The sequence below is a fragment of the Chanodichthys erythropterus genome, chromosome 22, assembly GCF_024489055.1.
Source record: "Chanodichthys erythropterus isolate Z2021 chromosome 22, ASM2448905v1, whole genome shotgun sequence".
Lineage (NCBI taxonomy): Eukaryota > Metazoa > Chordata > Actinopteri > Cypriniformes > Xenocyprididae > Chanodichthys > Chanodichthys erythropterus.
Genome location: NC_090242.1, coordinates 24,585,760 through 24,608,074, shown reverse-complemented (window position 1 = coordinate 24,608,074; position 22,315 = coordinate 24,585,760). Strand labels below are relative to the sequence as shown.

Below are 22,315 nucleotides of genomic sequence, written 5' to 3'. Positions count from 1 at the left end.
TCACGTCTCCCTTTTGCCGGAAGTGACGGCATGTCAGCTCTGTTTTGTTCCTGTTGTGGCGGGAATACGCGCGACTGACGGTCAACATGGATGTTGAGATGAAAGAGACAGACAGCGAACAAAGTCAAGCCGACGTACAGCCTAAAAAGGATGATACTGCGCCGAAAACATCGACTGCTTATGAACTACCATGGTACTGTATGTGGCTGTTTGTAAGCGCGTTGTCGTGGCATTTGAATGAATTGAATGTCGCTAAAGTTAGCGAGCCTGCAGCATAACGTTATATTCACAGCAGCTGAACTAGAGCCAAATTCGCTTTTCTTTGTGGTTGCATGTTTTTGTGACAAATAATTGTGATTTAAGTGTGTTATTACTTTCAGGGTTGAAAAATACAGACCTCTGAAGTTGAATGAAATAGTTGGAAATGAGGAAACTGTCAGCAGACTGGAGGTCAGTACGACTTATGCCTGATCTGCTGAATATAGACTTCTGGAAATGCTGACATGTTTCCTCTTTTGCTCCATTATTGTCGCAGGTGTTTGCAAGAGAAGGAAATGTGCCCAACATCATCATTGCTGTAAGTTAAGGGATGTTTTCACATCCAGGTGCCATCTGAGTTTACCTTTGATGTCACTGCATTAAAACACCAATCACTTTTGTTTTTAGGGTCCTCCTGGCACTGGAAAAACTACCAGCATTTTGTGTTTGGCTAGAGCTCTTCTCGGCCCGGCCATGAAAGACGCTGTACTTGAGCTGAATGCCTCGAATGACCGGTAAGAAACACATTTAAAGGCACAATATGTAAGATTTTTGGATTAAAAAATACCCAAAACCCACTAGAACAATGTTATATATTTTGTTGACTTGTGTATTTAAAGGGTTAGTTCACCCAAAAATGAAAATTCTGTCATTAATTACTCGCCCTCATGCTGTTCCACACCCGTAAGACCTTTGTTAATCTTCGGAACACAAATTAAGATATTTTAGTTGAAATCCGATGGCTCCGTGAGGCCTCCATAGGGAGCAATGGACAGTTCCTCTCTCAAGATCCATTAATGTACTAAAAACATATTTAAATCAGTTAATGTGAGTACAGTGGTTCAATATTAATATTATAAAGGGATGAGAATATTTTTGGTGCGCCAAAAAACCCTAAATAACAACTTATTTAGTGATGGCCGATTTCAAAACACTGCTTCAGGAAGCTTCGGAGCATAATGAATCAGCGTATCGAATCATGATTTAAGTGATCAAATGTAACTTTAACAAAGTTTAAGTTCAGGGAAGGAGGCTGACGTTAAACATAACTTAAATCTTAAAGGGATAGTTCACCCAAAAATGAAAATTTGATGTTTATCTGATTACCCCCAGCACATTCAAGACGTAGGTGACTTTGTTGCTTCAGTAGAACACAAATAATGATTTTTAACTCCAACCGTTGCCATCTGTCAGTCAAATAATGCGAGTGGATGGGAACTTCTACTAAGAGTAAATAAAACTTGCATAGACGAGTCCAAATTAAACCCTGCGGCTCGTGACGACACATTGATGTCCTAAGACACGAAACAATCGGTTTGTGCAAGAAACCGAACATTATTTATATAATTTTTTACCTCTAATACACCACTATGTCCAACTGCATTCAGCATTCGCTTAGTGAGATTTGATTGCGCTCTGACAACGGCAGTGATGTCTAGCACTCATTGAAGTATATGCGCAGTACGTTTTGTGTCTTAGGACATCAATGTGTCGTCACGAGCCGCAGGGTTTAGTTTGGACTTGTCTCACTGGGGGTAAGCAGATAAACATCAAATTTTCATTTTTGGGTGAACTATCCCTTTAATAAAAGTAAGCAACAAAACGAAAGGAGCGGCCGACTGTGGCATATAAGAACAATAAAAACAGCAACGTGAAATGTCCCAGGCTCTTGTCTGTGCCTTACTTCATATCACAGTAATATTAATAACACTTTAATACATTAGCTCATCCTTGAGCACATCTATCCTGCCGGATTGCTTTACATCGGCAGTGACGGTGAAAATGACAACTCCCATGATTCCACACTAATGTTTTGAATACTTGCATAAAAACTTGCATACTATGCCTTTAAGGTGAAGAGATTGTAAGGGAAAGTAATGACTGTTCTCTGCACATATTTTGGGTAATCATGTTCTCATTTTAATGTCTGTTTATTTCAGTGGTATTGATGTTGTAAGAAACAAGATCAAAATGTTTGCCCAGCAAAAGGTCACACTCCCTAAAGGTCGCCACAAGATCATAATCTTGGATGAGGCTGACAGGTAATAGAAGTATTTTTTCATTAAAAATATTGATTTTTATGCGGGGTTATTGATGCACCGAAATGAAAATTCTGGGCTGAAACCAAAAATTATGCATGCACTGCAGCTGAAAACTGAAAATGACTTATTTGGAAATGATGAAAATTAATAATTATTAATTTCTTATTTTAAGTTACTTTTTTAAAAATTGTATTAATATAGACTTTTTAATTGAACTCCATTTTAAAATCTGAATTAAAAAAAAAAAGCCAATAAAATACTTTTATTTCAAGTAACACACCAAAATTGGATAGAAAATATATTAACATAATATGAAATATCAATATATTATCCTTCATTCAGTTTAATGCAACATCATCAGTTGTAACTGATTTATTTTTTGACCAATTATCCAAAATGTATAATCCTAGAAAACTATTATCAGAGGGTAGGACTGGGCGATAAACAATATCATATTGAGATCGCCATAAAATGTACGTCTTTGGACATTTTTACTCAATATTGATAAATTTAACAGCCTATCGCACAGCAGAAATAAATACGACAATAGCCAGTTAGTGCATGTCGCTAATAAGTGATTTCTGCGTGTCTTTGTGTGAATGAATGGCGTGGTTTCATCTGATACACAAACTCACACGTGACACTCACAGTGTTTTCAATGTCTGTCGTCTCAATATTTGAGCACATGAACTTCATCTCCAGAGCTGCTTTGAGAGTCACTTCAGACTTTTTACCGTTTTGTTTGAGAAAAACTACCTCAAATACAATGTGTACACTGATCTTCATGACAAACTGTCAAAATAAAAGTTCGGTTTAACTTGAAGAATTTATGACAGAAATATATCACTACTGCATATTTATACAGTTCTGTTGTGCAGCATCTTATTTGACAAAAAAATTAAAATGCAATGTTTTGTTGTAGATTAATTATTTTCATTTGATTACATTTTAAAAGCTTGATTAAATTGTTAAAGATTATATAAATTTGCATTAAATCATAAAACAGAATCCCAAAAATAAATAAAATTGGAAAACACAGAATTTAGGGGAAAATAAAATGGATTTCATGGGTCCCTAGCAGCACAGCATATGTTTTCGGCTCATATTTTTCTTTTTTCCTTTTTTGAACAAAAAACGAAAAGGCCTTTGTGGCCAAAATTTAGGTGCATCCCTATTAAAAGTTAATATTAGAATTTTTTTTTTTTTTTTTTAATTATTAGATGTATAAAAAAATGCTTTATGCAAGTATGTTTTTGTATTTCTAAACCAGCATGACAGATGGAGCTCAGCAGGCTCTCAGAAGAACCATGGAGATATACTCAAAAACCACACGCTTTGCGCTGGCATGTAATGCATCAGATAAGATCATAGGTGAGAGACGTGCCACATAAAACGCAATATGCTGTTTATTATAGTCTGGCATTTAAACATGCTCTAAAAAGTACACACAATACAGATGATCCTGTCATTGTGTTGCAGAGCCCATCCAGTCCCGCTGCGCTGTGCTGCGTTACAGCAAACTCAGAGACGACCAGATCATGATGCGTCTGACGGAGGTGGTAGAGAAGGAGAACTTGCATGTCACCAATGACGGCCTTGAGGCCATCATCTTCACCGCTCAAGGCGACATGAGACAGGTCAATTATCTTTCTCTGTTTTTATGTGTATATTAAAATAAATAATAATAATAATAAATAACCTAAATGTAATAATTTATTATTTAATAATAATTGTAATGTAATTTTTTTTTACTAGTATTGATTATTGTATGATATATATATATATATATATATATATAAATATATAAATATATATATTTATTTATATAATATTTTAAGGTTTTACTATTTTTTTTTTTTGTTTTTTTTTTTCTAGGCTCTAAATAACTTGCAGTCAACAAACTCTGGATTTGGTTACATCAACAGTGAAAATGTGTTCAAGGTATTTTTGGATACAATTTATGATACAATTTTTGTCTATTCTAATGCATTGAAATCATTTCAAGATAAAGATGTATTGGTGAAGTACAAAAAGTGTTGTTTCTGCAGGTGTGTGATGAGCCACATCCTCTGCTGGTTAAAAGCATGCTAGAACACTGTGTCAACGCCAACATTGATGAAGCCTACAAGGTACTACTAGACATTTCCCCTTGAAAATATTCAGTGTCCATTTGATAAATAACAGACACCGGACACAAGAGAGAAATGATGCTTCTTTCTACAGATTATTGAGCAGCTTTGGTCACTCGGATACTCACCGGAGGACATAATTGGAAACATCTTTAGAGTGTGTAAGACCTTTCAGATGGCAGAATATTTGAAGCTGGAATATATTAAGGTATGTAATGCCATTGTAGTGTCTCCCTAAGAAGCTTTAAACTTGAAAGTATTAAAAAACAGTGATTTTTTTTTTTTTTTATTCACATTGCAATCATACTTTTGATTCCCCAGGAAATTGGCTACACACATATGAAAGTGGCAGAAGGGGTGAACTCTCTGTTACAGATGGCTGGTCTGTTGGGGCGACTGTGCAGCAAGACGGCTGCACCGGACGCAAGCTAAACATTTGTTACCAAATAATCGCACTTCTCCTCATTGTTCTTAATCTCCGGAACTTTTATATTTTGAAAAATGATAAAAATATGACAGTTGCAATAATAAAAATGTAAAAAATTATTTTGATGTTTGTGAATGATTTCAAAGGACTTGTTTTTGGTGTCAGAGTGCTTAGTGCACAAGGTGAGCAATTTATAAATTATGATTAAGTTCTTTCCAACAATGACATTTCTTGTACTGTATCCTCATGAGACCCAAAATTATATATATATTTTTTTTTGAATTTAGTATTTTTTCACATCATTATATTGTTTAGAACATAAGAAACAAATTAAAAAAAATTTACATTTTTGAAAAATTATATTTTATTCATACGTTATGCTATGTCCTCTGTAGTGGACGCCAGGACTAAGTTGTTTAAAAAGTACAATGACATGTATAGGCAAAAAAAATTTAAGTTTAATCACCAATCAGCTTTTAGGCTTCAGGATTGTTTTTAACCAAACTTTGTATAAAGATGATTCTCAACTATGTTATGAAAGATAGAATGAAATTAATTGATATATCATTTTGCAATATGAGGGTAAAATGGCCATACGTTGGTTCTCCCATTCAATACAATGTATCTATACACTATCTAATTTGCATATTAATGTGTTCTTGAAGCAACATGCAATGAAAAAAGAAGTAATAATGGGAGCAATAATTAGCAACATTTTCATAATATCTAATAATTAATAGGAATATTGATATATAATTAATTTCGCTAATTCACTTGTTTCTCCTAAAATGCCTGATGAACATGATTTAACTCCTGGTGTCCTCTACAGAGGTCATGTATGCAAACAATGTCCTGTTCCATAACAGAAAGTCATATTTTGATTTGAAACCCCATAACATTTTCCTGAGATGTTGATTTATAACAAACAATTTGAAAATTAATCCGATTTAAATAATTACAAAATATATTTCCAGCAGAGTGCAAATTTTCATTTTCAGTCATATTAAAGACCAAGAAGTTGCTGTTGTCATGGTGAAACCTCTAAACATTTTGGTATCTCTGCAAAGCCCTAAATATGCTCTTTACAGGACATCCAGACTTATAACTGTGACATGTATGATGTCGGAGAAAATCACTGAAATATAATGTCCACTACAGAGGACAGAAGTCTATTCCTGGGTCCCAGGAGGATATGTTAGAAATAGTAGAGCAGTACAAGTGACAGTTTTATAGGTTTCAGTTTCAACATAGTTGTGCAAGGGGCAATTTTAGAGCAAGGTGGAAAGAGCATCATCAAGATGCAGACCCCAAATTAGACTTGTTTGTATATAATGTTCTTCAACATGCCTTTCGCCTTAAGTAGTTTTTTTGGTTCACTTGTGATTGAAAGGACAGGGTACTCATCTGACTCATTTGTCACACCTTTATGAAACGCGCTTAAAAGAAATCTTCAGTGCACAGCTCTTGATATGTAGCCTTAACACATTTAGCTCCTTTGTTGCATGAAGTATTTTAGATGGTCTTGTAATAGTTGTATAACACTTGTCCACATTTGTTCATCATTGCTGAATTGAACAGCTGTTTATTAATCAGCAGAGCTGAGCATTATTTGACATAAGTTTGAACACAGAACTTTTTTTTTTTTTTTTTACATTACAGTAAATTTACACCAACAAAAATAAGATCAAATGTGAAAACCAAAATGTAAAAAAACAACAAAAAACAGGTCATTTCATTCTGATCCAGAAATGTTTCCTCTTGGTGCGTTCACGTATTCTGATTCTGAATCTGTATAAAAGGGAACGAACAAGTGAGTGGTGCCATCTCATGAATTAACAATAGAAATGTTTTATCAACCAAACAAATAACCATATTACCGTCCTCACTGTCGTTTTTCACGTTTTCATAATTACAGCTATCTGTTGACACAATGCCAAACAGGATTAATGCTTCGTTCAATTAGGACATTCAAGTAGCTTTTATAAACGTACCCTAGAAAACATTACTGGTGTGCATCTTGAGTCAAAACAATGGCTCCGACTTGTTTTTCAGAAATGTCAGTGCAAGTTACTGTCAGATAAAAAAGCTCAAACATGCATTTTAGTCTGGGACTATCTTTCGCCATCTCTGTGAAACTGGGGGATCAAGTTGTAAAATTTGAAGTCTTAAGTATTTTTAATTAAAATCTCAAAATTGCTAAACCAAATTAAAAGATGCCGCGCAAGTTTGCTTATGTAAGAAAATAAGTGTTTTTGTTATCATGTGAGTCACACTAGTAAAAATGTTTAGATGTTTTTTCACTATGGAAATATTTGTTGCAAATTGCATGTTTTCTATTAGTGTTGTAGTAAAGACCACCGAATCTGTGACCAATACCAGACTAGCACTCTTTAGTTTCATAAAGATCCACATTACTGCCTGAGAAATTACTTATTTTTAATCAATGAATATAATTAGAAGACACTATATAGAGCCATTACCAATCAAATGAAATCTTTGCACTGCAGAGGTGTTACAGAAGACGCATCTGAATTGGTAAATAACAAATGTATAGGTAACATTTTACAATAAGGTTCATTAGTTAACATCAGTTACCTACATTAGTTAACATGAATTAACAATGAACTGCACTTATACAGCATTCATTAATCTTTATTAATGTTAATTTCAACATTTACCAATACATTATTAAAATCTTGTTTACATTAGTTAACTGTGAACTAACATGAACAAACAATGAACAACTGTATTTTCATTAACTAACTTTAACGAAGATTAGTAAATACAGTAACAAATGTATTGCTCATGGTTAGTTCATGTTAGTTAATAATACAATAACTAATGTTTAACCAATGAACCTAATGTATAAATAATGTTGAAAATAATGTTTTTTATTATTGAATGTTTGTATTAAAACAATATAATGTTTGCAATCATGCTCTTATACGCACTTTTGCTCTTATGATATTGCTTAATTATATCACGTGTTAAAATATAAAGATCCAGATCTCATTTGGTGACATTTTTGACACAATTCCACATTAATTTCTGAACCGGCACAATAAATAAATAAATTAGAAATTGAAGAGTTTCGTAGCAAAACGAGATAACTCGTTAATTTTTCAAAAATCTTGTTTTTTGGTTGTGCATTCCAATTAATATCAATTCAACTGCAGTTGGTTTGTTTTGATTTAAACCTTCATAACTTAAAAAATACAGCTAAGTAGCACCATAAAACAAAATAATAACATGATAACATAATAATAAACATGTTTTGACAAAAATGTTAAAAACGGAGTTATCTGAAGCAGTACATTTTATATCCAATCACATTAATGATGTTATAAAAATAAATCAGACAATGCACTGACAATTAAGTAATATCCCAGCAGTTGTAGTCTTGAAACAAAATCCCAAGTCCCCTTAGTCTTAGACTGAGACAAGGCCGAGTACAAACGTGGTCGAGACCAAGACCTTCAAAAAATGGTCTTAAGACCCGTCTCGATTACTACAACACTATTTTTTACTTTTTAGTTGACTGTTTTCTACACTATACAAGAATGTCAGTTTTGTCGAGCTGAATGCTCGTGTATCAAACTGAGCTTTAGATACAGATTTCAGCAGTAGGTAAAAATCTAATAGGAAAAGTCAATACTCCAGCACACCAAAAGAAACTTTTGGACATTTGGTCACACTTTATATTAGGTGTCCTTATTGACTATGTACTTACAAAAAATAAGTACAATGCAATTATTTTATTCATACTGTATTGCAAAACACCTGCTATCAAAGTGGATATGGGTAAGGTTAGTGACCGGTTTGGTGGTATGGGTAGGTTTAAGGGTGGGTTAAAGGGTAATGGAAGGCTCAACAGTGTAATTACTGCTGTATTTTTTTTACAATGTAAAAACTTGTATGTACACAATAAGTGCATTGTATAAAATGAATCATTTACAGTAAATGTAAGTACAAAGTAGTTAAAGACACCTAATATAAAGTGGGACCATTTATACAACGCATATTTGTAGAAATGTGTCACATGTAAACTGAAAAATCAGTTGCTTGTTCATTTTTACATATTCTATACAGTCTTCCCATAACCCCACACATTCTTATATATCTTCCTATTGCTGTTCCACGACAGACAACTGTGAATTTTCAGTTTACTGTTGTAGAAATGTGTTACATATAAACTTGCTGTTTAGGGATTTAGGCATTCCTGCATGTTCAAAAATGGCAGCGATTGTGCTGGGAAAACTCCAAATAGCCTACTCTATGCTTCCAAACTTGAATGGTAAGATTGTGATTTTCTATTTCATTACATTGGCAGGCCATATGCCAATTCAGCAGACATTACAAATATTCCATGTCACAGGTATTTATGGAATATACATGCATGAATGACAGATTTTGATCACTGAATGGATCATTTTGCATGTGGAGGCTCACACGATGAAAGAATGTTTAGAAGTTGTGAACAGTTTGACTGAGAATCAACACATCAGTTTTGATCATGTGCATTTAGTCATTGTGCAAACTGTAGACAATTGTACACATGTGCCAAAACACATGCAAATTGCTTAAATCAATAAGAAATAGGTGAACAAGAAACTAATTGTTCAGAGATCTAAACTTATTGTTTTGAGAGAAAAAAAAAAAAGTCTCATTCAAGAATTGAGCCAAAGCGATTGAGAAAAGCTAATGACATTTCTAAACTTCTAATAGATGTCAAAGTCATTGAAAACACTAACCTGAGTCATGTTGCACTTCTTTTGTTGGAAAAACATTCTCGTATGTTCCGGTTTCTAAATTAGGAATGTGACATTTCGTTAAAAACTGCTCTTTGTCATCCATTTGTGCAATGTGTCATGCACCCATTAACTCTTTTTTTTCAGTTGTGTATGACTTGTGGTTTCTTTTGAATTAGACATTCTGCATTTATCTTTAACTACTTTTCGATATCTTCACAGGTACTCAGTTGAAAATGTGTCACTTGACCTCATTTTTCTTGTGAACACAACTGTAGAAAGTGAACCGTGTGCAACGGTTGCATTAGACTAACAATTAACAGCTCACATTTACCTGCGTCATCGTCATTCGCATAAACAGAATTTGGAATTGGGTCCCTATAAAAATAAAAAGGCATGTAAGCATGTCAGCTGAAGATCGTAGTCTCATTGTAAACAAGCTTAGCTTTTGTAAACCAAAGTCTTTGATTAGTATCTGACTTGTTTTCCTTACATAACCATATGAAAAACAATACTCACACATATGTTGGTTCCAAGAAGCCTTGTTCTGTTGCAGAAGCAAAAATGTTACTTTAGGCTATGTGTTCATATTTAAAAATGCCATTGGTTTATAAGTGACGTCTTAAGAGCGCATTAGTCATGATTCTTACCATCTCGAATGTTCTGATAACTCCATTGGATGTCACCTTCAGGGAAACGGTCAAAAATAAAAAAAATTATTACATATCAAAATATTAAAGAACTGTCCTAAATTGGTACCATAGAGATAAGGGTTCAGACATTGCATTCTTACTATTCACAGGCCTGTTCGCCGTTGTTTGCCTGTGAAAATACATTTAGCACACCTGTAACATTTTCTTCATTTTGATCTTTCTATCATCAAAATCTACCAAAATAATATGGTATTTTAGAAATAATTGAATATAACAGTATGCAAGTGGCTGCATTGGCTATTGTTCAAAGGACCTCACCTTGAGGTTGAAGGCATCTTACTTTGGTTTTGTCTAATCACTAAAAAAAAAAATAAACAAGATATGAATAAAATCTTATTCTTGGATAACAAAGAGCACATTCTGAATTTCAGCTTTTCTGTGACAAAAAATGTGTGAAAAAGAAAGTAAAAAAACTGACACTAGATGTTCAAGTCCATAATAAGACATTTTCCCTTCCGAAAGTGATGAAAGAGGATGTAGTTTACCTGCTTTATATTCTTTATTGTCAGAATTGCTGTCTATGCTGAAAGCAAAAAAATAATAAATAGTATTATTATTATTTATTTTATTATATATATGATTGATTATATATTCATTTTATTAAGTAGTTGAATTAATACTTAATTAACATTAATAAAAAGACTAAATATTTTACTTACAAATGATCTTGGTCATAAAGGTCATTGTCCTCTTGTCGCACAGCTAAAAAAAAATAATAATACAGCAACATTAGATGACAAAGACAAATATATGTATAGTGCACATGTAAGATAAAGGTAAAGCAGCTGAGAAAAACTAAAGGCATTTTATAGAGCTGTCGTGATGTCAGACACTTACTAGATTTCTTTCTGCACCACAGACAGAGAGCGTAAATACAACCAAGACAAGCCATAGAAATGATGGCAAGGAGAACTCCTTGCTGGCTTTGGACTTCAATCATGCCTTGAACAAAAAAAAAAAGAAGGTTTTCTTAGAAAATATATTTATTTTCCATCTAATTTATTTATTTCAGAGGTTTACAGATTTATTATCACATGCATAGTGAGGAAATGATGACAAATAGCCTCAAACACAATGGCACAATTCAAGATAAGAGAATTATTCATATGTGAGATGATTGAACTGATAGTGTTAGATGAAGTACCATGAGTTTATTAACAGCTAACTGAAACACAGAATTTAAGTTATGTAAAAATCAAGCGTTTCTTTCTTTCTTTCTTTTACTGTATAACATGTGAGCAACATAACTTAACATATGTGAGGAGGTGGTAAAAGTAGGCTATTCGACAACTTAATAACCCCCAAAACCCATTACAGGCCTAAAAAGCATCAAAAAGCCGTTTCCCGCTCTTAAGCGATTCATACACATTTAACACTTTTCTTTCAATCATAGTGCTGCAATATGAAGAGTATTAGTTGGTGAGCTGTTACCTTTACCCATGTACCGATCTCCATTCTGATGGGTTTCACTTGAAGTCGAATGAAGGACTAATGAGAGAGCAGAATGAACCTGAGTGTTTCCTGTTTCAAACTGACTCTCACCACATCCGTGAAGAATCATGCCGGACACCAGTAAAGAGACCACCACAAACCCACAGCAACACACAAGACAAGAGGTGAAAACACCAGCTTCAAAGTCTGCAAGCTACATCTGTGTTTACTGTCGTACCAAATGTCAAACCTTTGAATTGCAGCCCTTCATTAGCATTTGGTGACAGAAAAAACTGTTGCAACCAGACGGAGAATCATGTAGAACATAGATGTTTTTCTCAAAAAGGGCAGAATGTGATTTCAAAGAAGAAAAAAATCAAAGGTTGAGTTTTTCAGAGACAAACTTTAGAGTTTGAGTTTATAATGTACTCACATTCGTTGGAGGGTCTTTCAACGCTTTGCTAGACGTAGCCTAGCTTTTGTAATGCAAGGGTGATGTTTCATTATTTAGGCTTTATGACATTTACAACAGTGTAGGTGGTGTGTGGGTATGTTTTTCCGCTTTCTAAGCATGTTGTAACATTGTTTTCTTGCTACAAAAAAACAAAAACAAAAAAAAATTAAATATATATTTCATAACATTATGCTAAGAAGATTAAAATATTAATGGTATGGTCTAATTCAGTTAATTAAAAGTCCATGTAATATTATAACAGTATATTAACGTTTTTCAAACTAAATATAAAATATATTAGAATAGATATTTTGCAAATAAATATATTAAATATATAAGTATAGATATTTTGCTTATATATATATATATATATATATATATATATATATATATATATATATATATATATATATATATATATATATATATATATATATATATATATGTGTGTGTGTGTGTGTGTTTTAAAGGTACATTTTGTATAGTACATTTCCATATACTGTATGTTTTACAGACACTTTATTATTAATAGAATTTAGATTTCATTTACATTATTACATGGAAAGACTAAACACCACTTTTGTTTTTTCCTCTGTAATAACCAGGACAGGGTTTTTATTATTTTTTTTATTATTGTAGCAAGAAGTGATGCATGAAAATAAAATCTTGCAAAAACAATATAGACATTTTGATCTGGTCTTCAAATGAATTCAGAATTTGAAACCAAAATTAACATAAAGATGGGGAATTCATCTTTCGTTATGTTAAACATGCATGTGATGGTGCGGTCAAAATGTGTGAACTTTTGGAAGGCGTTCTTCATGAAAATGTGATGGTAGGCTTCCTCGCACTGCCCTACATGTGGAAGCTCAGCATTCGGTTGTGGCTTGATGAGTGGAGGCTGTGAATCTTCAGTAAACAGTGGACGACACTGGGTGGAAACAATGGAAAATGTGACTACAAGCGAACATGACATTTCACTGCAAAGTATTTGTGAACGTCATTTTTACCATTTGAGTTAAGTTGGTGGGGTCATAAAGCCTGAGACCACAACTGAAATCGCTTTTCTATTTGAATATAAATCACTTATACTATATTATAAGCAGATTTAAGTACAATTTAAGTGATTATGAATTTTAAAATGTCTTAGTATTTGTCTTTTGCTTTTAATGACAGCAGAATCTGAGTTGCATGAACTCAATGCATGATTTCAGAATGATCCCATGGAAGCAAGAACATTTGACACTTCAAAGAATCACATGATCAATGTCACAAATTGTATTTATTTTTTATTTTGTTTTTGTATTTATTATAATTATTTGATTAGTGACCTAAAACAGAACATTTCTTAGTCATTATATTCAAAATGTTCATGAACTTTTAGTTTCCAGTGTGGCCTCAGACCTTTGGAGCGCACTATAACATGTATATATAACATATAATGTACATGTATGAACACATTTCAGAATACTTACAGGCGCTGCTGCTCAGGCTGGAGGACATGTAACTGCTCCCTGCACCGAAGGAACTTCCTGCACCTGCTCCAAAGCCCAGTCCTCCACCGAGTCCCAGGCCTAGACCCCCAAGACCGCCTCCTAGCCCTCCGCCCAGCCCAAATCCACCTCCGAGACCTAGACCGGCACCTCCACCCAGGCCTGCACCTCCTGCACCCAGACCTAGACCTCCTCCTCCAGCCGCTGCTCCTCCTCCGACGACAGTCTTAGACATGTGCACGGTGACACCACCTCCAGACTTCAACCTGGTCCACAAGACGAATACAAGGTGATCGTTGAGTGAACAAAATCTCATCTACTCATGTTAAACCTCCTCACCTGTTCTCTTCACTGTCCAGGAGTTTCTTATAGGCTGTGATTTCAACATCCAGTGACATCTTGCTTGCAAGAAGCTCCTGATATTCTTGACCGTAATGAGTGATTTGCTGAAGAAAATGGACATTTAGATTTAGTAGAGTCTGAGTGACAGGTTATTTCGCTTTTTTATTAATTAAAGATAATGATTGATGATCATTTAGTCTTAACTGAGTTTACCTTTCTGAGGTCATCAAGTTGAGATTTCAGAGTAAGAACTTGATCCTGGTATGTCTCCGTGTGGGAGCTGGAGTGACACTCTGCTTCCTCCACCTGAGACTCCAGCTGCAAGTTCTGTCATTGTAGAGGGCATCACTCAATCACAAGAATGCCAAAAAAAGGGGCAAAGAGACATCATTTACCCAGTATTGTGACACATAAGTACGCACCAGAGATTTGAGCCTTTCAATCTCCCTCTGCACAGAGTCAATCTGTAGTTTGTAAACTCGCAGTTCCTCTTTGGCTGTGGTGAGTGTCTGAGAACTTGGCTGAGAGGATACAGACATCATGGAGATCTATATAGCCAAACAAAAGAAAAGAGGCTGTAAGTTCATCTCTGTCTGGCCCAAAACATGGTTATGTTGTTACATCTGCAATACAAAAACTCGCCACTTGGAGGAGGCAGTTTGTAAAAGATGAATCGAGTAACTTTCACCATAAAGTCATCCAAGGATAGGGTGACCACCGAAACTAGGAGCTTTGTCCCACAATGTATTTTTTTCCCCCCTCAACTTACAATGCCACAATAAGCGGAGAAGACCTCCTCAAAAATCGTTAAATACAGCTACTCCAGCCAGGACATCATCTAAAAAACATGCTGGATAAGATTGCTCTGCAAAAAAACGTTGCCAGCCAGATCCAACAAAAATACAAGTTCAAGATGCACTGAATCCGGTAAAAAGCATTTAATGTTTACATAGTCTAATAAATAAAGGAAAATAAAATAGTCGCTAATTAATTTATTTTAGTGTAAATTGTGATTTTTACCTCCTAGCCTGTTACTTGGTTCATTATATTTAGCAGACTGACTAGGTCACATGAAAAAATACTATAGTAATTTATAATAAATATAGTGTTTTTGAACCACACTATAGTAAAGTACTTGAATTAATTAGTTGTGGTAATTCTATAGTTGATTTGGAAATATAACAACTATAGTAATATAAACAAATTACTTTACCCAAAACTGTACTAAGTTTTCTACAACTATAGGGATTATTATACTACAATACACTAGAGATTACTGTAGTAAAAACTAAAGTATACTACAGTGTTTATTACAGTTTATCAGTTCACTATAGTTAATACTACAGTATGCTGTAGCATTCATTAACAAAGCGTTGTAAATACTATAATATATACAGTATACTACAATTTACTATAGTATGGTTCAAAAACACTACAGTATTTTTCTGTAGAGTAAATTACATTGAATGACTCAAACCTGGGCAGAGTGCCAGTCACAATTAACAAAGATCATTGGCGATTTAAAACATGTTATAATACAATGTGATGGCAAACAGGCTTTCCAACTAATGTAAATCAATATTTACATAGTATAGTAGTAGTAAATGTATCTCTTACACACGTGCCCCCCGTAACAGATCAATAACCAGGTGGTCACCCTATGTAAGGATGCATCTTACATTATTCACTACCAAATGTTCATATAATGTACATATTAATATTAAGTATCAAATTACAATAAGATAAAGGTTTAATGTTAACTAATGTTATAGTTTAGCTTTCTTATTACAGAGCAAAAGTTTCATACACTGTCCTGCACTGAGAGGAGGGCGTCCTGCTTGCTGCGTTGAGCCAGGGCTTCATAGTGAGCTTTGACTTCAGTCAGCGCTGAGGTCAGATCCTGTGCCTGGGCTGCGTTATCCACTGAGATAGACACTGCTGACTTCACACCACCAGTCACAATGTTTCGCACCTCTTTCACTTTCTATCACACACCCAGACAAACATGTACAACAAGCTTAGGCCATTGGGGAAATTCATAATCCATTTTAACAGTGCTGAAATAAATAGAGGTATGTTGAAATAGAGGTATCCTGCAGACTCACAGCGTCATACACCTGCTTGGACAGAGCAATATGATCCTCCAAACCACTGATGCTGGTTTGCAACTCAAAGATGGAAAGGTAGAGGTTGTCCACTTCCTAATGGAGGAGAATTTGTGAGACTTGGTTATCTGTAAGTCTATGGGAAACCTTCTAATGTAGATTGTATGTTTCATACCTCTTTCAGTGCAGTCCAATCGAGCTCCAGAGTTTTGGTTTGAGAGGTTTCCTCATCGTACCTGAGACAGTAAAGGAGGAGAGAATGTGCAGGTACATTAGCAATTCTCCTCTTGACTGATCTTTTCTTACCCAAAGGGCATATTTTATCTGTGATAATCACCTAAGCAGGTGTTCAAAGATAATTTGAGAAACTTTAAATGCCTTACTCGTTTAAATCAAACCACAAAGTGCCAATAAGAAGGCAGAACTAAATGAGCAGCAGTTCAATAAAATTACAAATGTGCACTGAAATAATGACATTTTTCATGGAAAGATAAAAGCTTCTAAAATAGGCTTTACTGTTGGGGCAATCAATGATGTTTCTTCAACACTGTTTCAGACTACTGTTTGAAAAGAGTTTGAGGCGTGTAAGATTTGTAGGTGTGAGGACCCTGTTGGAATTGCTTTGCTTCTTCTCCGTTATGAAGGGCCTAAACATGCTTGAAAACTCATTAAACTTTGCACACGCGTCAGAAGTGATTAAAATTTACGCCTGATATGGGTTTCAGAATTAGGTGTGGCAAAATGGCTCTATAGCGCCACCTACAAAATTGAAATTCGTTACACACAATACCTACAAAAAAGTCTCCTGGTACAAAATCTGAAAACCAACAGGAAGTCAGATATTTTGAATTTTCTCTACAAAACTTGTGCAGTTTTAATTTACGGACATTGTACTTTAACAAACTCCTCCTAGAGCCTTAATTTAAAACTGTTTTTGAAAGTCTTATGCTCACCAAGCCTTCATTTATTTGATCACAAATACAGTAAAAATAGTAATATTGTGAAATATTATTACAATTTAAAATAAGTGTTTTCAATTAAGTTTTCAATAAATGTAATTTATTCCTGTGATGGCAAAGCTGAATTTTCAGCATCATTACTCCAGTCTTCAGCCACATGATCCTTCAGAAATCATTCTAATATGCTGATTTGATGCTCAGGAAACATTTCTTATTATTATCAATGTTGAAAAAAGATGTGCTGCTTAATATTTTTATGATACAGTTTTTTCAGGATTCTTTGGTACAAAGTTCAAAGGTTTTTAGAAAAGAAAAATCTTACTGACCCCAAACCTTTGAACGACAGCCTATATTTTTTTTTGTATACATGAATGTACATTTCTTCTGCTGCAGTGAGAGAGTCTGATATTCAGTGGATTCACCTGGCTTGAACATCCTCAATAATGCCTTTATAGTGCTCAATCTCAGCAATGATGGCCTCTTTAGTAGTGGTGAGGCTGTCAATCTGGGATTTATACGTTCCGATGGCAGAGGTCAGAAGGATGGAAGTGCTGGCATGTCCGCCCTGCTCTGGGTTAGTAAACATAGAAATCTTAGCTTTTAGTACTGCGTTTTGCTGCTCCAGAGACCGGGCCTGTGAAACGACAAAGTCACAGTCATTAGAACCTTATTTGTGAAAGCAGATATTCAGTGAATCTTTTCTTTTTACTGAACCTAAGTTAATCAATTTTAGCATGATATTTGTAAAAATGCTTGCAAATAAACCCAACTGAGACTTTTACTCACCTTATCAATGAAAGATGCAAATTTATCATTGAGGGCCTGCAGCTCCTCCTTCTCTTTCAGGCGTGTGACTTGCACTGTGTCCGGCGATGGGAGTGTCGGATCGATGCTGGGCATTGGACCGACACCTGCGTCCACCGTAGTGGAAGAGCTAATGAAGGATGGGTTGAAACCATAGCCTCCGATTTTGAAGACTCTGCCTCCCAGACGGGCTCTCAGAGGAGCCACACCAGCCCTGATTCCAGCTGCTCTGGCTCCGCCGGCACCCAAGCCGAGGCCGCCCCCAAGAGCGAGAGCACCCAGTCCTGCTCCTGCACCAGCTCCAGCTCCAAAACCTACACCCAGGCCAAAACCGGCTCCTGCTCCACCCCCCCTCGCCAAGCCGAGTGAACGGGACAGAGCTACGCTAACACCTCCACCGCCCCTAGCTCCGGAAGAGAACAGACGGTTGCCTCCATAGGTGGCTCCAAATCTGACGGCTCCCCCACTGATACGCAAGCTCGAATCTGTCATATCTGCACTCAGAGCTGGGGTCCAGGTCTTTGCCGAGGTGCTCAGTCAGGATGCCTCGTCCAACTTTGTGCTTTAAATACCCAACTCTTTGAAGGGCCGCCCAAAAAGATTTGCTGTCATTGAGAGTCACATGTCCCGGCAAACAGACAGGCAAGCGTCCCCCCTGCAGGCACCGATTTCTCTCCAACATGTTTGAGTAATTTAACAGCCTTGGTATGTGAGACTGAGAGAGACAAAACCCCGCAGCAACTATGTGCGCATTTAAAGAGAGTATCATATGAATGACATTTTTAATGTAACTTTATATTGGTGTAAGACATTTAATATTCAGGGTTTTTCTTTAAATCTATTTGACTGCACTGACACTGTCGGATGAGAACAAAACCTGAACTTAATTGAGCTGGATGGTAAAACTATTGTCTTCAGTAGAGCTGCTTTAAAGCTAAATCACGTTTCATTATTGACAAAATTTGCTACATACAACCGTTATTGAACTGAATCAACATTGAACTGCGCCAAATAATGACACTTGCCTTAGATCTGCTTACAGCAAAATTGAATTTGTTTCATAATTGATGAACTTTACAGTTATTGAAATGAACTGAATCAACACTGAATTGACTTCAGCTGTATAATGACACTATTGTAATTTTTACAGCAGAATTTGTCTTATATTTGATGAAGTTTGAATCAATTCTGTTATTTACTTGTTTATTACTTGATTGACTTATTACGTGTATAGTCAAGGGTGCACATAAGTGGTACGCAGGTGCGCATGCGCGGTAAAAATAAAAACATGGAAGGAAGCGCTTTTGAGTACCAACATTTGAGGACCGGTTCTCAAGAATAACTTTACTTACTGGAGTAGGATTTTTCTCCATCTCTGGTAAGATAGCATCTACCATGATGATAAGTGTGTTCTTTAATTATTAGGTGTGCAACGGATCGCAGTTAATCCGTGATCCGTACGGATATGGTCCAGTGGTTCGGCACCCATGTGATTCGCGGATTAACTGCTAAATTTAACCATCATGGATCGAAAGTTTATCATTTGGACGTGTTTTGTCTCGCCAATTAACACATTCAAACGATATTAAAAGCAGAAGAAGAGGCGGAAACTCGGGAAGAAAATCGGGACTCGCGAGCTGTTATCTGTGCGCGCGAACTTACACCCACGAAATGCGCACACGCAGAGAGAGAGAGACAGACAGCTTTTACTTTAGCTTGAAACGACACACAATTATGTCAAAATGTCATAAGTGAACAGTTCAGAAAGATACCGGTTGTGTGTCAGTTATTCAGTCCGTGCTTTCCTTCTTAAAGTGACAGCAGCTTATTATTCTTGCGGTTGTCTGTGTCATTAAAGGGTTAGTTCACCCAAAAATGAAAATTCTGTCATTAATTACTCACCCTCATGCCGTTCCACACCTGTAAGACCTTCGTTAATCTTCGGAACACAAATTAAGATGTTTTAGTTGAAATCCGATGGCTCCGTGAGGCCTTCATAGGAAGCAATGACATTTCCTCTTTCAAGATCCATAAAGGTACTAAAAACATATTTAAATCAGTTCATGTGAGTATGTGATTCAATATTAATATTATAAAGCGAATAGAATATTTTTGGTGCGCCTAAAAACCCCAAAATAATGACTTATAAAGTGATGGCCGATTTCAAAACACTGCTTCAGGAAGCTTCGGAGCTTTATGATTCTTCTGTGTCGAATCTGCTGTTCGGAGCGCAAAAGTCACGTGATTTCAGAAGTTTGGCACGCGATCTGAATCATGATTCGATACACTGATTCATTATGCTCTGATGCTTCCTGAAGCAGTGTTTTCAAATCGGCCATCACTTTATAAGACGTTATTTTGTTTTTTTGGTGCACCAAAATTATTCTTACGGGTGTGGAACGACATGAGGGTGAGTAATAAATGACAGAATTTTAATTTTTGGGTGAACTAACCCTTTTATGTTAGTAAAATAAAAAAAATCATTATCATCATCTAACATGTTAGAGAGAAAAGAAGATAGTGAGGAGAGCAGTCAGGAGGAAAGTGATGAGGACAGCTTTTAGGATAAGCGTGCCACGTAAAGTGCGAGTACCAAGCAACATCTCCAGGTGCTCCCTTGAGAACCAGACCAAAAAAAGTTATGTGCACCCCTGTGTATAGTCTTTTTATTATTATTGTTAATGTGGAAAAAAATCAAAGGATTAAAATTGTCATCATTTACTCACCCTCATGTTATTCCAAACCTGTATCTTCTGTTGAACACAAAATAAGATATTTTAAAGAATGTTGGTGATCAAACAGCTCCATAGTAGGAAAAAATGTTTTTAAATGGAAGTCAATTGCTTAAATCAACTGTTTTATTACATTCTTTAAAATATCTTCTTTTGAAACTCATACAGGTTTGGAACAAATAATGACAATTTTCATTTTTGGGTGAACTGTCCTTTTAATATTTTTGTGAAAACTGTTCTACATTTTTTCAAGATTCTTTGATGAATAGAAAGTTTGAAAGGACAGCATTTTCTTTGCAACATTATAAATGTCTTTACTGTCACTTTTTAATCAATTTAATATGTCCTTGTTTGTGCGCATTTAAAGAGAGCATAATGATTGACATTTCATATTGGAGTATAGTCTTATTCATCCATGCATGGGAGATAAACTGTGAATTTCATGTTGCTGAGCTGACAAGCCTGCAAGAGGAGCCTGTCATAAATCAAGATGGCTGTGACTGTGAGAGGCAGGTGAAATATAATTTTTTTTAACCCCAAAGGACAAAGTGGAGTTCCTGCAAAATTGCTGACAGGTATGTAGCGTGCTGTAACAGATTCTAGAGTGTAATGATGGGTCAGTCTATACTTTAACTGTTACTTATTCAGTTGAGCTGTATCTTAGTTACAGGAATCAACACTTTTTCTTTAAAAGCTCCTTTTAACATGAACAGAATTAATGTGCTAGTGTCATCTGCGGCTATAGAGCTGAGAGCGAAGAGATGTGGAAAGTTATTATCCCGGGAGAGCTTTTCCCGACCCTGATACGCCATCCAGCTGATTCATTGCTTTTACATCTCCAGAAATAATCTGGCATTTTTATCAAGCCTCTCAAAACAACCTCTTTGTTAATCATAGTTTTACATCTTCAACCCAGTATTGTAAGACGTAAACTATAGATAACTGTAATTCTGAGATTACTGATGAAATGTTGCATTAGTTGTACAGATTTATACCTTTATAAACACAAAATCAGTGATGCAGTGTAGTCTCATTTAAAGACAATAACCATATTAATAAGAAAAGCAGAGATTTGTGTCTGGAAATGGTCTCAAACTGTGCTTTGTCAAAGATTCAAAACAACAAAATGATTATAAGATGATCTGCATGTTGGCATGGATTATGCTGAGACTTTGCCAGAAGAAAAACAAAAGCTTTCATGAGTGTCCAACCACACATGTGGTCTCCTTTCTGGTCATTCCTACAGATTACTACAGAAAACAGTCTATAATAATAAATGTGACAAAAATGCTCTATTCGTCTGCAGGATGTGTAGGCAAATAAGCTTTATTTGGACATGAAACTCATTACAACTGTAAGAGTATGTTTTAATAACATTAAATTATCTGATTTGAGAGAAACATCTTTATGATGATCTTTTAGACCAATGTGCTTTGATATTGGCATAATGAACACATGGTTTTGCTAAATGCTTATGGCAAAATCAATTGCATAAGATAAACAAAGTTGACTGAGTTACTGTCTAAGCTCTGCAATAGTGTTTCATCTTCAATTACAAATAAATATACAGTCTAATAATAACAGTTATTAATAGTAGAATAGTAAAGTTCACAGTCTTATATCATTTCCCTCCTGATTAGACAGGATTAACCCATTTAATCGCAAATTTGGGCCGGTG

At 35.3% G+C, this 22,315-nt stretch overlaps 3 protein-coding genes across 4 annotated transcripts; 1 reads left to right on the top strand and 2 right to left on the bottom strand.

Moving 5' to 3' along the window:
* The first annotated feature begins 48 nt into the window (after positions 1 to 48).
* On the top strand, positions 49 to 4,948 carry rfc2 (replication factor C (activator 1) 2). Its single transcript, XM_067376331.1, has 11 exons — positions 49 to 193; positions 381 to 450; positions 536 to 577; positions 667 to 773; positions 2,199 to 2,300; positions 3,571 to 3,671; positions 3,780 to 3,937; positions 4,176 to 4,241; positions 4,349 to 4,429; positions 4,524 to 4,637; positions 4,751 to 4,948. Exons 1-11 carry the CDS (start codon positions 87 to 89, stop codon positions 4,859 to 4,861), a joined length of 1,059 nt encoding a protein of 352 aa, XP_067232432.1. The 5' UTR covers positions 49 to 86; the 3' UTR covers positions 4,862 to 4,948.
* A 1,489-nt stretch (positions 4,949 to 6,437) lies between these two features.
* si:dkey-183i3.6 (LAT2 domain-containing protein) lies at positions 6,438 to 12,220 on the bottom strand. Of its 2 annotated transcripts, none has more exons than XM_067376520.1 (12): positions 12,182 to 12,220; positions 11,155 to 11,259; positions 10,977 to 11,019; positions 10,803 to 10,840; positions 10,576 to 10,615; positions 10,398 to 10,426; positions 10,255 to 10,290; positions 10,124 to 10,151; positions 9,939 to 9,982; positions 9,608 to 9,661; positions 6,734 to 6,775; positions 6,438 to 6,644 (listed from the first exon to the last, which is right to left on the bottom strand). In XM_067376520.1, exons 2-12 carry the CDS (start codon positions 11,255 to 11,257, stop codon positions 6,589 to 6,591), a joined length of 513 nt encoding a protein of 170 aa, XP_067232621.1. In that variant the 5' UTR covers positions 11,258 to 11,259; positions 12,182 to 12,220; the 3' UTR covers positions 6,438 to 6,588. The 2 variants fall into 2 exon arrangements, with proteins under 2 accessions (XP_067232621.1, XP_067232620.1); XM_067376519.1 differs by lacking the exon at positions 12,182 to 12,220 and adding an exon at positions 11,749 to 12,151.
* A 746-nt stretch (positions 12,221 to 12,966) lies between these two features.
* On the bottom strand, positions 12,967 to 18,412 carry si:dkey-183i3.5 (uncharacterized protein LOC566445 homolog). Its single transcript, XM_067376734.1, has 10 exons — positions 17,888 to 18,412; positions 17,524 to 17,735; positions 16,318 to 16,378; positions 16,143 to 16,238; positions 15,845 to 16,021; positions 14,460 to 14,585; positions 14,251 to 14,364; positions 14,035 to 14,141; positions 13,678 to 13,961; positions 12,967 to 13,133 (listed from the first exon to the last, which is right to left on the bottom strand). Exons 1-10 carry the CDS (start codon positions 18,395 to 18,397, stop codon positions 13,114 to 13,116), a joined length of 1,707 nt encoding a protein of 568 aa, XP_067232835.1. The 5' UTR covers positions 18,398 to 18,412; the 3' UTR covers positions 12,967 to 13,113.
* Between the last annotated feature and the right edge of the window lie 3,903 nt (positions 18,413 to 22,315).

What these genes read in the sequence shown, in the direction of transcription:
- rfc2 (XM_067376331.1), top strand. Translation starts at nt 87, where the DNA reads ATGGATGTTGAGATGAAAGAGACAGACAGCGAACAAAGTCAAGCCGAC. An exon ending in TGCCCAACATCATCATTGCT is followed by an intron (nt 578 to 666) that starts GTAAGTTAAGGG and finishes TTTTGTTTTTAG; the next exon opens with GGTCCTCCTGGCACTGGAAA. An exon ending in ACAGTGAAAATGTGTTCAAG is followed by an intron (nt 4,242 to 4,348) that starts GTATTTTTGGAT and finishes TTGTTTCTGCAG; the next exon opens with GTGTGTGATGAGCCACATCC.
- si:dkey-183i3.6 (XM_067376519.1), bottom strand. Translation starts at nt 11,878, where the DNA reads ATGATTCTTCACGGATGTGGTGAGAGTCAGTTTGAAACAGGAAACACT. An exon ending in AGATCGGTACATGGGTAAAG is followed by an intron (nt 11,260 to 11,748) that starts GTAACAGCTCAC and finishes TTTTTGTTCAAG; the next exon opens with GCATGATTGAAGTCCAAAGC. An exon ending in GTGGTGCAGAAAGAAATCTA is followed by an intron (nt 11,020 to 11,154) that starts GTAAGTGTCTGA and finishes ATTTTTTTTTAG; the next exon opens with CTGTGCGACAAGAGGACAAT.
- si:dkey-183i3.5 (XM_067376734.1), bottom strand. Translation starts at nt 18,397, where the DNA reads ATGACAGATTCGAGCTTGCGTATCAGTGGGGGAGCCGTCAGATTTGGA. An exon ending in TTGCATCTTTCATTGATAAG is followed by an intron (nt 17,736 to 17,887) that starts GTGAGTAAAAGT and finishes GTCGTTTCACAG; the next exon opens with GCCCGGTCTCTGGAGCAGCA. An exon ending in TCCTCTCAGTGCAGGACAGT is followed by an intron (nt 14,586 to 15,844) that starts GTATGAAACTTT and finishes TTGGCTATATAG; the next exon opens with ATCTCCATGATGTCTGTATC.